Genomic DNA, 19,467 nt, shown 5'->3' with positions numbered 1-19,467 from the left:
AAATGATATCTGAGTAAACACATCTGGATGAAGTTTCTAAATGCAATGGGTATGTTTGAGACAAACCGCTTACTGAGCGCTCATTGAGTAAAAATTGACAAAAAAGGGATTAATATGCTTATTTATTATAATATTCATAATAGAATAACTTATCTATTATAGATAATCTTTAATATTACATTTCTTATTTATTGTTTATTATTTCTCTAAAGCCGTGAGAACGTGAGCGTTCAGAGAGCGATGTGAGCATGATTTTATTATCGTTCATATCGCTTACTGAGCGCCACACAACTTTAGAGAAATAATAAACAGTAAGTAAAAAATATAATATTAAAGTTTATGAGATAATTCTGCATTATAAATATTATAATTAAAAAAATATATATTAATTTTTTTTTGCCATCTTTTGCTCAGTGAACTATTCGTGTTGAATACATGTATATATATATACAGATATATATATATATATATATATATATATATATATATATACATGTATTAATATGTGAACATTTATGTCGATGGCTATTTTGATATCATTATAATATATCTGACATTATTACTCTTTATTTCATCTTATCAGGTCATCTGTATCGGAGCAAAATTTCACTCGTCGAGTACGCCGATAAAGTACGTGCCAAAATTAGATAGTTTCATCAATTATTATTGCCATTTCCCTTTTTTAATCATATACCAGAAAGTTGAAACTAAGTAAAATTACGATGGAAAATTACGATATAATCCTTTAATACAAGCGTAAAAACGCGAATGACCTCATAGCTCATAGAAACAAAAAATGACGAGAAGTAAAGGTAAAGGTAAAGTTACATAATACTATGAATACCCATGGTTCTGTATAAATGCTTATTCAGTTAAATAACAAACTGTGTCCTGTAGATAAAGATGCTTATCAGTATTTCGATCAGACCCAAAATAGTAATTTTCAAAATGGTGTTACAGCAAAACCTCTATTTTCGATGGCTGTTTATGAAGACCGAAATGAAAACTTTTGATCAATATCTCATAGACTACAAAATAAAATATCACAGTTTCAGTTTAACTGAAATCACTTCCAATTTGAACCGATGTAACTAAAATCACTTTTTTAAATGAGTTTTAGTTTGGAGTTCTTTATCAAAATTGCACAGAGAAAGGACGGTCTTGCTGTATTAAAAAATTCAACTAGATACAAATCTGTAATAATTTTGTTAGACCATCAAAATAATTATGTAGGACACCCAACCTGGTTGCTAAAATATAAAATCTCTTCGCAATACATCATGCTTGAGATTCTTACTAAAATTAATTTTAATAGTACAACAAAATTATTTTTAGATCCTCTGTATCCAGTTAAATTTGTGAAGATTTCAGCAAAATCGTACTTTCCATGTATAGTCGACCTTCAACTGCCATGTACGGAAAAATGACTCACCCAAATGATCGGTGCCCGCCACCCGATGAGCCCGAAGAAGCAGCATACACACCGCCAGCAAGATCATGACTTTCCCGGTTGCGTCACTGGTTAACATCATCGTTGCACTGATCAGTCAGTCTCTTATATCAACACCATACGTCACCAACATGTCACATCACCCGCACTTTGGTCATCGAACACTACCGGATCGTGATATATCTCCGCGAGCGTTCAACGAGGAGTTACCCGCCGCGAAGTCGTCGAACTCGAATCGATCATTTCCGGCCAGTCCGTTTCGATTAAGCTTAGCGGCACCGATTTGCGTCGCGACGAATCATGGTTCTCTATCTCTTTCTCTCTCTTTTTCAAAAAGTCCGCGACGTTCGATTCTTACACTCGCGCACCGTGTCTGCGTGGACGATCACGAATCTCGAATCCGAATCTCACTGACCGTCACTTAAGATCGTCAAATCGTGCGACGCAACTAACGTCTCGCTTCGATCCTTCTCATGAGGTACAATTCGAGCGCAGATGTCATCCATGCTGCGAAATTATTGAAACCACTAAGACCACACGACGCGACTCGACTACTAATCCCGTGATGTGCAACTGTTCCGACAAACCGGCATCGAACGCCTCGGCGTCCCGGTGATTCGAAGCAACGTTCATGCGGCACTTCGTCACGGAGTATACGGGGTATCGGCTAATTTCACATCGTTCCTCGTTTGTTCCGCTCGCTGCCGAATCTCCGGAATCGGAAATACAAGATTTTACTCTGAAGAAGGAGACACTCCCGTATACGAAGATCGAGGGGCCGGAATGACACTGTCACGCGCGAGAGCTCTTAACGAAAAGACATACACATTATTCGGTGATCGGCGCGCGACTGAAGCGGGAGGTTGGTACTTTTGAAAGTGGGGTAGCGCGGCGCGCTACGTCACACGACTCGTGCGCATGCGCGTAACTGCTTCGCAGTTCGCTTGTTCGCCCCTCTTCGCTCACGGCCGCTCCCTTCCCCGCGGGCCGTATCAGCCGAATTTTCGACACGCCTGAGATGAGTGTGACCTCGCGCGCGATGTGTTGTATCCCTGTTAAAAACATAAATACGTACGTACGCATACGCATAGCCGGGTTTGGTAAACGATACGAACACGAGATTTAACTTCCGATTGAACGTAATGACCACGGCTGTTTTCACATGTCTCTCCGGTTTTCGAAAACGAAAACTTTTTGAATTGATTTCCGATTCTCCGACAGAGAAATCATGAAAAGAATCTCCGACTAATCGCTGTAAATTTGGAGCTTCTTTTTTAAAGAAAGTGATGATAGTGTACATATAACGTCGGTTTATTTGTTTCAAATTGTTATATCTCGAAAAAGAAAAATTGTACTAAAACGAAGTAAAATGCATTTTAACTTTTTATAGACATACATTTTTTTTTTACTTCGTAGGCACTCAGGATCTTTTTTGTTCAGTGTAAATTTTTTTATTGTTCTAGGCTTTCAAAAAATTTTTAAAAATTCAAAATTATTTTTTAACATCGCTGCTCTCTGTGCTATATTGTCAAAAAATTATTTAATTTAAATATTAAAATCTATATTTTATAAAAATTGAAATTGAAAAGTCAGTAGGCTTATGAAAGTTAAAACTAAAAGTTAATACAATACTTTGGCATTAACAAAATTCAGAAAGAAAATTTACTGATGTTACAATATCACGAAAACTCTCAAAATCACAGCTTTTGATCATTTGTCTTATAATTGTTGCGTACAAAATTTTCTCAAAATTGTGATAATCAAATTTGGAAAACGGATTCGTGTTTAGCACTTAAAATATTACAGGAAGTTCATTCAGATGATTCAAAAGTATAAATTCGCAAGTTAATGTAATTATTGACCCAACGCTCGTGGAAATAGAATAGACTAATAAACCGAATGAAATAATCTTGTGAACCACTTTACGATTTTCGCAGTAATTAACGGAAAGTTAACTCTCCATTAACAATGTCCAAAATTTTCATGCTTTGTCCTCAGTTTTTAAACTTTAGTGCAGATTTTTATATTGTTCCGAGCTGCATAAAAATCTGAAAGAATTTTTACATATTTGTAAAAGCTAACAACGAATTGTTACTATCACAGAAATTAGATTATATTTTATTTATTTTTTATAGATTAAAATTTTTTTTTTATAGATTTAAATTTATCTTCTACATTTCACAATCAACGAATCGACTGTGCCTTTAAAGTTCAACATTGTCGGCAAACGACAAAAATTTTCGAATTTAACGTTCGTCTGCACGATTCAATGACAAAAAATAATCCAACGTTTCCTAGATGCGTGACGTGGCAGTAAGAAGAGCTTTCTCTGTAAACAACAACGTGTCGATCGTACATCAATAACGATTGTTTTTTTATAGTACACCTCTTTACACTACCAAGTCTCGCGTTTATTGTAAATGCTTTCCATTTAGTAACACAAACATCGTTTTATATATCTTCCTTGATATTTTAATAAATAACAAAATAACACTTGTATCGATTTGTATCACCGAATGGAAAGCATTCTGTATAGAAATCGTGAACACTAAGCTCTCTTTTGTCACCGAATCGCATGGACGCATACTAATTAGCAGATTCGATTTTTATTAATTAATTTTTCGTTAACTATTGCGAATCATAAAATGACACAGGATTTATTCAATTTTTTCAATTTAGTTTATGCAATTTAATCCATTCTATTTGTGTAAATAACTATCAGACATCCCGTATAACAAGAATCAATAACTGCATTCAGCAGAAAAAGCAGCTTAGCGTATGTCGTAAGATTCTTTAATAAAGATTCTAAATTTTAAAAAATTTGTTTAATGTGATTATACATTTAGATCCAGCAACTAGATAAGAGCAAAATTAATCAAATTAAAAAATTTTACGACGATCGCAAAGTGAAAAGCTGTCTTTTCTGTTGGTACAGAGAATGGAAGCAAATTAAGCAAATTATCTCGTACAAAGCATATGTGTATATACTTCCTCGACTTCCTCGTAATTTCCGACATGTAACAGTGGTTTGTTATGATATTGGCATCAGTTATATGACGCAGTGAACGCTCGCTTGTTTTGATTTGACTAGTGGCGGTTCCCTCACACCAATTTCACGGCGTCTCGTTTCACTGTACGCTTCGCGTTCACGTCTCGGCTTTCCACCTTCATTGCGTTTACGTCTGCCGGGAGTACCGAATCAAAAACGACCCGTCGTTCGGATTAATGGATACACGACAGCAATTAGAACATCTCTTGATTCACGACTGTTGCGGTCTCGCGAGAGGCTGCCGCGCCGCGCCGCACCGCCCCGCGCCGTACCGCCCGCTCGCGCGGAACAGTGTGAAGTTGCTGCGCATTTCGAATTTTTCCGTTGAGTGTATACGCAGTACGCGACGCGAACGAATGTAATGGAGCGAGACATCGCGCCCTACGATCACCGTGCCGTTGTGTTGTTTACGCTTCAGATATGTATGTCGCACTGTCGTCGGGAGTAACGACGCGACGAACGATTACCATGACGCGTTAATTAAAACCGCGGAGTCACGATTATAATCGCCTGTTCAATCGATCTGCATCCACGCGAGTGAGTGTCTGAAACGGTTAAGAGTGAGGCAATGTCGACGTGTCGTTCACATCGCTTGGTAAGTAAATCCATTTACTGTATTAATTCGTTAATTTTGTTAATAATAACTTGATGCTACGTCATACGCGTGATTACGTTTGACGAACGGCATCGTAGAGATGGTAATTTTCAATGTAATTAATCTTTATGTAGATAGGCGATTTAAGGTTATTTTAATATTTGTTGCAAATTGATAGGTATTTTAATATTTGTTGCAAATTGATAGATGTTCAGAGCTCCCTGAAACATTTTAATTTTATAATTATATTTTTTACTAGTATATTATGTTACAGTTAAATTTACATTAATTACATCTTTATGAGAAAAATGTAAAAATAATGAACTTTAAGATTTCCGATCAATTTTTTGAACACTTTATACTTTCCTTTTCTAAAAGATTTTAAAGAAAATTATATCTCAGATACTGTAGCCACATGGAAAAAATAATTATACTAAAATATTATATCTTAAATATTTAACTAGATACAAATTTGAAAATAATATTATTGGACAATTAGAATATTTATGTAGAAAACTCAAGCATAATGCTAAAAAAATTTTTACAATCAGCTTGAGTATTCTAAATAATTATTTTCATAATCTAACCAAATTTTTTACAAATATATATGTATAACTAAATTTTTAAATGCTTTGATAAAATCGTTTTTTTTTTCGTATATTCTACTTACTCACTTAAAGGCTAATGGTACGAATAAAAAGAAAAAAAGATATAATAGAAAAATAATAAATATAATTGCAATTTTCTTTGAGAATACATACATATGATTAAAAAATATTAATTTTTCAAATATTATATTTCTTATTCTATAGATTTTATTTTTTACGAATTATAATTAATTGTTATGAATAATTGTTATGAATTATTATAAATAATTGTTATGAATCTTGTGGGGAATCTCATAATTTTCATTATTTATCTAAATGTCATTCTCTATATGTAACTTTATATTTAAAGTTAATAACATTTAAAAAATTGGAAAGATAGAAATAAAAAACGATATCAACATTTTTACGATTTTAACTACGAAATCGACATTTGAAACATGGTGTTCTATAAAAAAAAGCTTAACACAAGCTAATCTGATACACTGTAACAGAGTAATCCGATACACTTTTCCGATGTGCATTCATCGGAAACCAATATTTCTTAACTCTCATAATACTGTTTAAAATTACATAAGTGAAATATTTCATAATTATAACAGAATAATTGGAATATATAATAATAATAATAATAATAATAATAATAATTGGGATGTACCTATAATTATAATGTAATTTATTTATAGTACATAATATCAGAGATGGCAAAGAGTTTATTATTTGTAATGTCATTATCGTTACTGTTACTTTTTTATAATAATTTGATAAAGACATTATAATTTTTTATGAAGATAATAATAATATTAGGATTGGATTATTTTTAAAAAGAACGCTTAATAATAATGAATTATTTTCAAAAGTGATTGTTCCAAAACGTTATTATTATCGTCATAGAAAGTTGTAATATCATTACCAATCATTATTATAAAAAAGTAAAGATAGCACCGTTATAAATAACACGTTACTTGCTATCTCTACCTAATAAAATATATCATAATGAATTAATATCAATATATTGTTTTAATATAATATATAATAATTATATGTACATGTAATGCATATTATAATGTTTTACATTGAATAACAATCCCAATTTAAATATTTAACGATATTATTGAACGAAATTTGCAATAAATACAGCATTATGTTTATTAACTAATAGATCATATCTCAAAATTATTGAGTAATATTTCAATTATAGATTCTTTAATCAATTTGAAATGAGTTTTTTAGCAAAAAAGTTCTGTTTATTTTTCGTATCTGATATTTTTGTGAGCAAAAATTCTAAATTAAAACTCTCACAAAGTAAAGGTTGTTTAAAATTAATTAACAAGATTATTTAGTGAAACTGTATTTCTGAAACTTGTGATTTATGAGAATAGCGCTTATCAATTGTTTTATAATTTAAAAACCATTGCCTCGATATTTTCATCGAAGGAATGTAAATTTACAAGTTAAGTTCCAAATATCTTTGAATAAAACATCAATTGGTTTTTTGGGGGGGTTTTTTTAAGTTTTAATAAATACTAAATTTTGAGGAATTGATGTAATATGCAATATGAGAGCAAAGTTTGAAGTAGAACTAGCATATACTGTCGACAGCATATACTGCATGCGAAGGGAATACGTGATGGACTTCTTCGAAAACATGACCTAAAGGTCCAAACCTTACCTATCTATCTACCTACATCCGTTATTAGACATGCGTGCTTCAGGATATGATTCACATACTGCATTCCGAATCTCGGAGCCTGTGGTCACATACTGAGACGTTAAGTACGAGGGCGATTTGCAGCTGACACGATCGTGCGGCAGATAAATGACATTCTGACGCACAGCTCCATTACTCTATGTTAGATCGCATTGCGGATTTTATCGATATGTAATTCTCTCCTGCAACTTAGAAGGTGCAAATAGATTTGCAATCTACCTTTCATTACTCTTTCTTCCGGACGATGGAAACGCGCAAACAGTCGTTCTGCTGAGAGATAAGCTGCACAAATTAGCTTTTTCCATCGTTACTCTCTAAGGTTCTTTTTTTTTCTTTAGTTCGTTTAACGTGTTCCTTCGTTGTAGATTTTAATCTAAACGTATAATTCTCTTTATCAACTTCTGTATTACTTTCACGTTGCAATACACGAGATGAATAACGAAACGGATATCATTTACGTTTGAGATTAAAACTGCGAAAACACTGTTATGGAGTAATTTCATTACCTTTCTTGTTATAAAAAGTAATAAAAACAATCTTATGTTATTATATGCTGTTACTACATTATTGCTGTTAGTTTTTATTATTGTATTGAAACGGACGATTTCGCTGAAGTATCTAAAAATTTAGCTAAATACAAATCTGAAAATAATTATGTTTGACCATCAAAATAATCACTGGTCGACAAAAATTCAATCTCTTTTTGATCTTAAAGTACATGAAGCTATTTCTAGTAACAAGTCAAAAATCTTTTGAATGCGCTGATTACGAATGTGGCCCCAAAAATTCTTATCACATCAACGTATCAAAATCTACAAAAAATAACTTCGTTTACTTTAAGGCCAAAATGGTATCGATCAGTGTTATGTAGGACACCCAAATTGATTGTAGAATATCAAAACATTTTTTTGCAGCATTGCTCGTCATGCTTTGAATTCCTACATAATTATTTTAATGATTCAACAAAATTATTTCAGATCTATATCCAGCTAAATTTTTAAATAATTCAGTAAAATCATTCTCTTTATGTACTAATTCTAATTTTTTTTTAAGCATCTCTCAAATATTTTTTTTGTAAGGCATCTTTCAAAATAATTTTTTATCAAAAGAGAGAATCTGAATATCTCAAACAAAACGCTAAAATCAATTTTGGATTCAATTAAACTCAATCTGCGTTTTATGAAATATATATTTGTGCTGTAGAGATCAATTACACGCAATGAAAATGTAAGAACAGACTTTCTTCTGAATGTATCGCGCCATGATAAAGATAACAAACAGCATTAGTAGCTTAAGTGTAGGGGCCATGTGCGTCGAAGTACAACGCGCAAGAACAATCTAAGTATACGCAGGAAATGTCTGCTCGACGCGCGTTGGGTTTAATCTTATTCATCTAGCTATCTAAAGACACAACATCAGAAAGAATAGATATTGTAAAGAAACTCTCAAATTCTGTCACAGAAAGAAATTCAAGAACGCGATTCTGAATAGAAATGATAGATTCTACTTATTCCTAAAATATTATGTTAATTATACTTACAGATTCGTCCATGCATGTTAGGTAATTGCGTAAATTACTTCGTTCCATATTGTTTCTTGTTCAAACTTCATGTAATCGACACGTGCATATATCTGTTGAAGTTGAAAATAACAAATAAATATTACGAGAACATAAGACTAGATAGTTGTAGATATGTTTTCTAAAATAATACTCATACCTCTCTCTAGTGAGAGTTTCTATAAATTACCGATTAATGATTTATGAAAGAATATATATTTATTATAGTAAAAATTTTTTACTTTCGCAATAAATCAAATGTTATTTTCACTATTACTAATAAATTTTGCTGTTTGTAACTAATATTGCCATCATAATATTAGCTGTGCAATTCCGTAAATGACATGAAATAGAAGTCGCCAGTATTAGAAATCATACAGCAAGAAGTAGTAAGCAAGCATTTTTGAGAAAATTGTTTGGCAACGTTCGAAGGATGCAGACATAACAAAGTATGAAGACAAAGTAGATAATATAGAAGAACACAAGACTAACTTCGTACGTGAAAAATGCATTCTTATAAGTTTACCGTTGCAACTTCTTTAGGAAATTTTATCGAACATGTTTCGATTATAATTTTTTTTATTGAAAAAAGATTTAGATAGTACATTTGTTAACCAAATAATTTGTTTCTTTTTACTTCTTTTTTTATCAATCCTAAAAATTCTAATAAATGCATAACGACAAACACAAGCATTAACTATTTATAGAGATAAATTATGAATTTTAAAATTCTCTCGTTGTAAAATTTAAAATTTCGCCCACACAAGTACGTACAAATGTTATTCTTTAGATTAAAAAATATCTCTGGTATATGTTTTCTGAATTTGAATATTGTTTCCATAATCTTGCGGATTCAAAATATATGAAAACGTGCATGTAATACACATATTTAAGATTTAAAACGATATCTTACAAAGTGGAACAACGAAGATAACATTATTAATTCGTAAAACTTCAAAATGTTATTCACGATATTATATTAGTTTTACTAAAAACATTACTATAGCAACCTCATAAAGTGTATTCTGAACACTCTGAGCACTTTCTATATTTATTATTTTATCCAGCTTGGTTCGATATTTTAGCTTATTACTTCTCCGTTCTTTCGGGAATGTTACATCTAAATTACTAAAATAATATATAGCGCAAAGATAGACAGAGATCTATAGTTTTATACGAGTTCCGCAAATTTATTTTATAAAATTGATTTTATTATTTTATGACTACATATAAATGAAAACTGTTATATAGTTTTTACGTAATTATATAACAATTTACAGATATTTATTTGAATCAATAATAGGTGTCAATAGGTATATATTATCCAAATTCAACATTTTATAAAAAATTATATTAAATTATTATCTTATATTACACACACACATACACACGCACACACGCACACATTCTCTACTCTCCCACCCTCCCCCTTCTCTCTCTCTCCCTCTCTTTTTTTCTTTCTCTCATACACACACATACATTAATAACTGTACAATATTATTAAAGAAATCATAATTTGAAATGGTAATTATAGTACTTCATTTACATTAGCCGTCAGCAATCAGCTTAGAAGATCATATTAGCAAAATGCTATATTATTATTTAACTTTACACGAAATATATACAGCCAAATAAAATATTAACTAATAAATAACACACTCAAATATTCATGTGATAATACGCTCAAGTTTAAGAAGAATAAGCAAATATCCCACACAGCACAGAAGCTTACATTAATATTGCAACACATTAACATTACACATTAATATTACTGCAATATTTCTGGAACGTTGCAATGTTGCTGCATCATCTGTGCTGTATGAGATATATGTAATTAAATATTAAAATGTACTATAAAATATTTTTAAATAAATACTTTCAAGTGAAAATGCGTTATAATAAATGCTGATCATTAGTGTATTGGCATATTAGCGTCATGGTGTAATGGCGAGTTACTGAGCAAATAATTCCATAAATAATCACTAGAATTTGCCATCTAATAGCAAATATATTAAGAGAAGCCATTATATCTACACTGACCATAATATCATCTCTTCTACAAAAATACATTTTATGCATTGTAAAGGTAAACATCGTTTTCTATTGATCTCGTTTTTTTGGTTGATTTACAGTTTTCAAAATGCAAGGCATAATTTTTCTGCGTGTTTTTTTTTTTAAATAACGATATCGCATGAGTTTGCAAAAATTTATCGAAGCTTCGAAGAATATTGTGAGTTGGATAATGATGCAACCTCAGCGTGCATATCAAAGTTTCTTCTTCTAAATAAGAACGAGAAAATAAACTCGTGAAATATTTACCGTGCTCCCAAAACGATATTCTACTTAGTCATAGCTTGTTATCAGAACAGGACGACAAACGTATCTCTCTCGACAGACAACGTGTTCATTGATTGAGTTTGCTTCCCTCCAAAGGCTTATGAGAATCAATGTTCAGCCACTTTAATGTAATGCTATCCTATTGAACTACAAAGCTGAACTATCAATGTGTGTGTTTGTGTGAATTTGGATTGAAACTCATGAATCACAATCCATAAAGCTTTTGCGAAATTACTATTATAAACGAATAAATAATTAAATATTCCTATAGCGTTTGAAAGTAGAAAATAATAAAAAAATATAATTTAATTATAAATATATTAACCTGAGAAATTCAAATTAAATATATTATTTAAAAGCATATTCAAAAATATAAAAAAAAACATAATTTGTGAATATAAAAAATATAATAATTTTTTTAAACATTAAAAAAAAGATTAAACATACATAACTTAAACGAGAAATAAAGTAATAAATAAATTTTATTATATGTATTTTCGTTAAAATCACGATATTATGAGTAATTATTTACGGCAATTCAATATGCTGAAAGTTACTGCAATCAAAGCTGTATATTGATACATGCACAGTTTTATGTCTCTTATTGGTTTTATAGATATTTATTATTTATTTACTGCATATGCAAAATATCAGATTAAATTATTTTGTAAATGCACTGTTTTACGTTTGTCAATTTTTTAAAAAAGAGTCTTTTATGGATGACATACGAGACTTATCAACTAAATAAATTATATTTGAAACTTACTATCCGTGAAATTAAATTAATTTATATTTAAATGCGATACAAAAATCGATAGAAAATGTTATAAATATTTTTCCTCTTATCGTGTTTTGCTTGTTATAATCCCAACATATTATTTTTGTAAAATGTGCTCCGTGGAATTTTCGTTGATTATTCGTAAAATCTCTTCGTTTGCAAAACCGTCGACAGTGCAACCATTTGACTCAATATGTCAATTACGAAAAGCAAACGAGACACGTAAATCATCGTTACGACTAAACTCTCTCGTGATGCCGCATTCACGAATAAAAAACGCGAGAAAAAAAATACTCTCCATTCGTTTTAGCATTACACGTTAATCCGACACACATCGAATATTGGCTACCGTTTCCAAATACACCAACGGCTTGAAAGAAAGCTTTTTATGATCCCGAGGGTATGCACGAACCGTTGAATTGCAGGAAATACAAGGCTGATAGACTCTCTTCCCAAAATAACGCGGTAAAAACTCGCGAACACAATTTCATCACTTTCTTTCTGTCATTAAACATTTTTTCTTGTATCAGAATATTGAATTATTTTTTGTCCTCACAAAGTTTACATTATAAATAATTTTCTATCACTTATTTATCTTCTATTTTTTTAATCGATTCATTAAGCATCAATTATTATGTTAATGGAAGAAAAGAACATCGTATTGTATAGAAAGATTATGTTTTGTACATATAAAGATGCTCCCCCCCCTCTCTCTCTCTCTCTCTCTCTCTCTCTCTCTCTCTCTCTTTTCTTCCTTTGAATAAGTCGACCCATCAAAGGCAACATGGTATGGCAAAGCTGCATATGTAAAACAAGAAAACGCGCGATGTATGAAAACTTCGTGACCTGAAGATCGATGAGCTTTGAAGTTGAAACACTTTACATCACTTTTATACGAAAAAGCATATTTGCAAAATTCATTATTGTTAATAGCAAAAATTTCTTGTAACATTTTTGAAGCGTTTAATTACTATTCAATCATTTTTTTTTGTTATACTTATAACAAAAGAGAGATTTCTTTGAGCTTTTTAAATCAAGAATAAACAAAGTCAGATGAATAGAAAAAAATATAGCGGTCCGTAAATAAGAACAATTACAATAAACTATAAAAAAACATTGAAAATGTAGCAAAATAAAATTAGACTGAAAATATCTCTTGAGAAATTTGCATATTTGTGACTTTCCGGTGTTTTTATTATTTATGTGTCTAAATTTAAGCACGCTCTAAATATTTTAAGAAAAACAAAAATTAAATAAATATATGATTTCATATCTTTTAGTATTTTCTAATTTCCATATTTTGTTTCATATAAATATTTATATATAATCCGAGAAAAATTGTAATATTTAAACTATATAAAGTTCATAATTATTATTAATATCTAGAATGTCATCCTCTTTTAAATATTTAATTTCCTTATAGTAGCTAGTCTTATACGATACATCTTTAAATATAATCGAAGATGTTAAGACGATATTACCGAATTGGCTAAATTTCTTCGTATTATCGTTATGAGATTACGATGTGTACTTATAGATAAAGAATTTATTTCTAAGTCGAGTAAAATTTATTATTGCATATGCTAACATATAGACCTGTTGAATTTTTTAATCGCGACTTAGGATGATATAGAATAACGCAATTGATTTTGCGAATATATTAGTGATTTTATCGACACAAATACAATTTTACTTCTACCGATAAGTAAACCGACAGTAGAATTAAATCATAATAAAGGAGACCAAGCGTCCATCTTTGTCGTTCTCTTTACCGCGCGTACGGAGATCTACGTTTTCACGCTCCGTAAATTCGGCCCTGAGAATTTTTCATAAATTAGACAGGTGACGGTGGCATTAAAGTCCGCGGGAAAATTCCAAGAAGCCCATAAATAAGGAAAACGCTCGCTTCTACGTCGTCTGTTCTTTCAGCGCCTCGGTTAGTTTACACGGCATGACATCGAAGAGAATGGACTGCAAAGTCAAAAGATGGGAAAATTGCAGAATTGAAAGGAAAAAAAGAGATGAGAAAAACAAGATGTGCCGGTAGAAAAATTTGCGCTCTTTAAATCATATTTACATCTTCTGTTTTTCTCGCAAACAAAACGTGAAAGCTAGAAAGGAACAATTATTGCGTCTTGTTCGCAAACTGTATTAATAGAAATTTCTTTTTTTTCTTTCTTTACTTATTCTTTAGTCTTTAATCTAAATATAACTTTTTATTGAAGCATGAATCTTTTCTTCCTGGAAACATTGTCAATTTGAACAATGTAAACTTTAATCATATTACGCTTATTGTCCGATTAATTAGCAAAATAGCTTTGAAAGTTGAGTTGTTCGTATAATCAAACAAGTAATTGTTTATTTGATTATTTGAAATTGGATTAATTGAATCTTTAATGTTTTTATGTTGCAAAAATCTACTAACATTATTTTATATCAATAAATTTGTAATCTTAGATAAATAATTAAAACATTTCAAAATTAATTAGTAATTTAAACAGTAAAAAGTTTTATACAAAGAGTGATTGCAAATTTATTTTGCGGTCTTCGAATCGAACTGTAAACTAAACAATGCTATATGATGTAATATTAATTTTAGAAAAAATTTAAGTTGAGCATAGCAATGATTTTACGAATCAAAATAGTCAATGTATATTTTTCATATTAGTATATTTTTTTATTTCAAAATGGTCAAATTACTAATTCTTTTATAAAATTTCAAGGCAAACAACATCCTAAACATTTTTTCGTATCTGCATTCATTTTCGCGAAATTCAGCGAAGACTGTTTACCTCTTTAAAAAATTAAGTAACAGGAGATATTAAAAAACCATTCTGACTGATTCTAATAAAAAATCCCATTGTTATTAAAGAAATATTAACTTCCTTTTTGTATCTACGTAGAGTTTAAACAATATTGGAAATAGTAATTAAATCATTTTGACTTCCCTGCAAAGCTATTTCTGTGTTTAACTTAATTAAATTCTTTTTTAGTCTCATATATCATTATTTAACATACAATTCGATCCAAAATTCAAGGGTCTCAAAATACATATAAGTTAAAAACGTATTTTTGGGGTGGTTCTTTTGAATTGTTCGAAGAATCGGCAAATAAACAATTGTTGATCACTCACTTGATCCGAGTTTCCGATTTCCATACAAATATGATTTTCGAAACGTCATTGAAATTTTTTAAATTAACGGATACACACGATACCACTGTAAATTCGTACGAAATGCAAGAGATGCGCGATTAAATTGCAGTCGTGCGCATAAAGTGCCAATTATTCTTGTCTAGCTACAACGACGGCTGCTAGTTACGATGCATCGGGTGCCTCGACGGCTGTTTTCCGCGGGATGCGAATCCACGTGCGCACTCTCGCGAAAAGTAGAGCGGAAGGAAAGTGGGTGGTTTTGAGGGACGTATCGGTGTATAAAGTGTCGAGAGGACATCCTTAACGAGAATGCTCGTGCGAATTGCGACCCGTGCGGTGAACCACTGGCGAGAATTTCGAGAACCCGCTGATACTTGAATACTTTCGCGTGAGTATCCGATCGATAATCGCGAATACGAGAGTTACCCATGAGAGTGGCAATTATTTTGGAGAGTTGTTGCGTTGTTTATAGAACTAGTAAACTGAATACAAACATTATAAACAATGCAATACACAATTTTCATCGACATGTCGACAGTGACATGAAGAATTCGTGATAATTGCATTTAATTACACAACTATTCGGGTGCGTGTGAATTTTACGCAAACAGGAAAAAATTAAAACAAACAGTAATTATTATTCGGCTCGCAGCTCATCGATGTGCGAACAAGTTTGAAAATTGAAGCAAAATACAATTTTTCACGAATAGAATGTCCAACGCGACGCGCCGATGCGTAATAATATGAACGATAAATTCCACGCGCGCAGCGTGCTCTCGGCGCACCTCTTGGATGCTCTAAGTAAAATATTTTCTCTCGGGAGCCCAGTCAAGATTTTCCTGACGTCGCTACGTGTAATGCCTCTTGCAACACTCGCCGCGGTTGCTGGTGCGTCGTATTTCACGGTTCCTCCCGAAGCGAGGTCTTAAAGAGTGATATATTACTGCCGCGCGGGAACGTTTGTTGGGCTTGTGTGCGCGTTTGTGTGGATCGATTTCTGAAAGGGTGTACCAGTAAGAACCGTTCGACACATAGGAAACACATGTGCCCGTTGTGGCCTCCGCAGAATTATAAAACAATCCTTTTCGGAACTGTTAATCCTCTCAATCCAGATTTATATCGAATGCATAATGCACGGCGCTCATAGAAATGCGAGAAATTAAATTAACGCTTAACTATATGCGGTGGCATCGGATCTAGTTCCCACTCTCACCTACATATTGTTTTATCTGCAGAATGAATGATCAAATTGTATTTTATCTCTTACTTTATAGATAAAATAATTACATTTTATATTAAATAACTTACAAGAATTGTTAACAGAATAAACGTTCCTCTTTTTTTTATTAACCAAAAGGTCTAGCAGAATTTAAAAATTTGTAATGCCGGTTGAGCGAGAAAATGAGAGCACATACTATTTAAAAGTTAAGCGATCAATAAACATCTCACGTTGCTAATCTCAACGTCATATAAAATGGGCTGGCAGGAAAAGAGAGAAAATAATTAGTTGCAGCTGCAAAACTATGGTTTGTACATAAACGAATTTATAAATAAATTAGTATCGCGGCTCCGTAAAGTTTTCTTTTCGCCGAAGAAGTTTTCTACATATTTCTTGAACGATACACGATTTTTGTTCAGCTCTCTCACCAGCCTCTACGTCGTATAATCGAATTCTCCATTCCGCTTCCTCGCGCGGACGGTGGTTTGAAATATATTTGTTTGTCAGATTGCGTCGAGTCGGGGTGGCGAAGGAAAAGTAAAAGAAACGGTAGGAAACGCCCGCGTCTCGAGGGAAGTGTAAGCCGTATTTACTGAAGCGCGCTACTCGCGACATATGTAGCAGATTCGTATATATCTCGCTGCTTCGACGTACAAAGATTATTCTGCGGTAACAGCTTCGTACTGTCCAAGGCTTGCGAAACTTTTAAAGAATTCGCACAAATCCTCGTAAATATCAAAAATAAAAAATTATACAGCATGGCTAAGTTACGTTTTTTTTTATATTTATTTATTTGTGAAAAAATAGAAAGAATATTTGTTTCCTTTATTCTATTGAACAGAAATATTCCTCCATAAATACAACTATTGTAACAGCTATTGTCATTTGTATTTATTTTAGAATTTTTAGTTTTTGCACATATAGAGTTTTTATTTTTACATGAATTGCCTTTTTTACACTTTACAAATTAAGAAAAATTGCAATGTTAAAAAGAAATAAATAAGTATTTTTATTTTGAGAATTTCTTTTGTGATAAAAAATTTCTCTTTCCTGTCTCTCTGTTTTTTATAATAATAATTTCATTAATAACATTTTATTTTCTTTTATATTATATTTAAAATAAATTCACTACTTCAAAATTTTATATGCAATTATATACATTTGTGATCGATCTTCACTCGTAATACAAATTATTTCGATGTAAATACGTATGTAATAGCAAGATCGATTGTTTGAATAATCCAACGTTAAAATGATTGCAGGAATTGGATGTATGTTATTAAATATAAACCACGTATAATTTCATCAATATAATTCAATTCAAATTGCTTATCATGAAACTAATATATGAAACTAATAATGATATCAAATAGTTGCCAATTTAATTACATAATAAATCGTACAATCAATAGAATCGATATTTCTGAGTCGAAGTATTCATGGGACGAAGGCGGGCTGCAGAATACGAGATACGGTTAAATGATAAGTTAAACGGGCGCTCTGTAATCCCGGGCGAGAAATGCACAAGAAATAAAAAATTAACGAATTTAATTTGAGTTTAACAAGGTCACTTTAACGATAGTCGACGGCAGTGACAGCAGCAGTGACGATGTATTGGGTATTCTAGTTACCATCGGTGATGCGAGCGAGTATTACGTTTGCATCGAACGCGACAGCATGCATTCCAATTTGAAAGGCCGCGATTCTCGCGAGGATTCGTTTCGCGGTTACCGCGGATGCGGTTTAATCTCGGTTACCAACTGCAGAGGAGACGTCGCTTCTCCCTTCTCTCTCTCTCTCTCTCTCTCTCTCTCTCTCTCTCTCTCTCTGCCTCTCTCGCTTTCTCTTTCTCTCTTCCAGCGTTGCGAATTATTCACAAGTATTCTGACGCGGAGAGACAGGAGATGGTGAGAAGGCGAGAGCATTCCTGCATGGTAACGAGGATCAAAATACCTCCGATCAATAATTCCGCGTCGCACTGCTTCTAGGGCCAGTGTACTTAAACTAAGGAGCTCGCGAATGAAATGTCTGATGTTTATTCTGTCCACTAACAGCTGTAATGATCGCTTTATGAGACACAGAGAATCTTCATCTTCGGCGTTTCGTCTCGCTTTGAAGCGCGACAAGCGTTAAAAACAACCAGCGAACGTTACAAGTGTTCGAAGAGAAACATTCAGGCTGACGTATCAATTTATCTTGTCAACCCATAAAACAGCGGATCATCTTGCGGATCATATAAAAAAAACGGAGAGAGAAAGAGAGAGAGATTTCTGCGTCATATGAGATGTCAGAATTTAGACTAACAAGATCGGCAACCCTTAAGATTTCCATAAAAGCAACAGCTCTCGTTAGTGACTTCGGTTATCTCGGTTACCAGAGCCGCGCCCGAACAAGAGACGCTTTTTTAATCGCGACATAGGCTGCGCCGTTCAAAAATGTTACAAGGCCCTTTGACATTGTCCAGAGATACAGTGTCAGCTCGACTAAACTCATATTCAGTAAAACCGCTATCGTATAAAGCATCCGGCTCTCCCAAAACCGGCACATTGAAACCATAACCGATGAAGTGCATATTTTTGTCATGTAAATTTTAACATTTCTTAGAATATAAAAAGCGCAAATATTTAAAAGAAATTCGGAAACTATAAAAATTACAATTTTATGTTGTATTCTTTATTTTACGTAATATATTACATTATATTATATAGTTATATGTACAGAGAGAGTGACCGTTAAGATTGTGTCTAAACTTAAAAGTTATGACTTCGCAACATAAAATTGAGCAAAACAAATGAAACGTCATTTTGCAAGGGAAACTTGTCAATTTAATTTGAGCATTGTACAAGCTAGTTTATAAATGTCAGCCAACGCATTAACTATCGAAAGAAAGATATTTCTTACTGAGTGCTTCTACAGTAGAAGCAAAAATTATATAGAGACGTATGTCGCAGTATATATAATATATATATATATATATATATATATACATCTAAAAAGAGTTTCTAAAAATA

General features: G+C 32.1%; 2 protein-coding genes across 6 annotated transcripts in view; one reads left to right on the top strand and one right to left on the bottom strand.

Moving 5' to 3' along the window:
- The window catches only part of LOC105152483 (uncharacterized), a 185,526-nt gene extending 180,789 nt beyond the window's left edge, over positions 1–4,737 (bottom strand). For 2 of the 5 annotated variants that reach the window (XM_087405359.1, XM_011066815.2), the window contains exons 1-2: positions 4,420–4,737; positions 1,433–2,502 (exon numbers count right to left, since the gene is read on the bottom strand). In XM_087405359.1, the coding sequence (XP_087261485.1) occupies positions 1,433–1,532 (100 nt within the window). In that variant the 5' untranslated portion in view covers positions 1,533–2,502; positions 4,420–4,737. Of the gene's footprint in view, positions 1–1,432; positions 2,503–4,419 lie in introns of those variants that run through there. The other 3 variants (XM_011066814.2, XM_011066819.2, XM_087405360.1) reach the window with 3 other exon arrangements.
- Positions 4,738–4,831: 94 nt separating this feature from the next.
- hrg (poly(A) polymerase hiiragi) overlaps positions 4,832–19,467 on the top strand; it is a 123,546-nt gene continuing 108,910 nt past the window's right edge. The window contains exon 1 of the mRNA XM_011066822.2: positions 4,832–5,094. The gene's annotated coding sequence lies outside the window, so the exon portion shown is untranslated. The remainder of the gene's footprint in view (positions 5,095–19,467) is intronic.

This window comes from Acromyrmex echinatior, chromosome 4 (assembly GCF_024713525.1).
Source record: "Acromyrmex echinatior isolate Ae372 chromosome 4, ASM2471352v2, whole genome shotgun sequence".
Taxonomy (NCBI): domain Eukaryota; kingdom Metazoa; phylum Arthropoda; class Insecta; order Hymenoptera; family Formicidae; genus Acromyrmex; species Acromyrmex echinatior.
The sequence above is the reverse complement of the archived record's forward strand: the minus strand, read 5'-3'. Positions and strand labels throughout refer to the sequence as shown.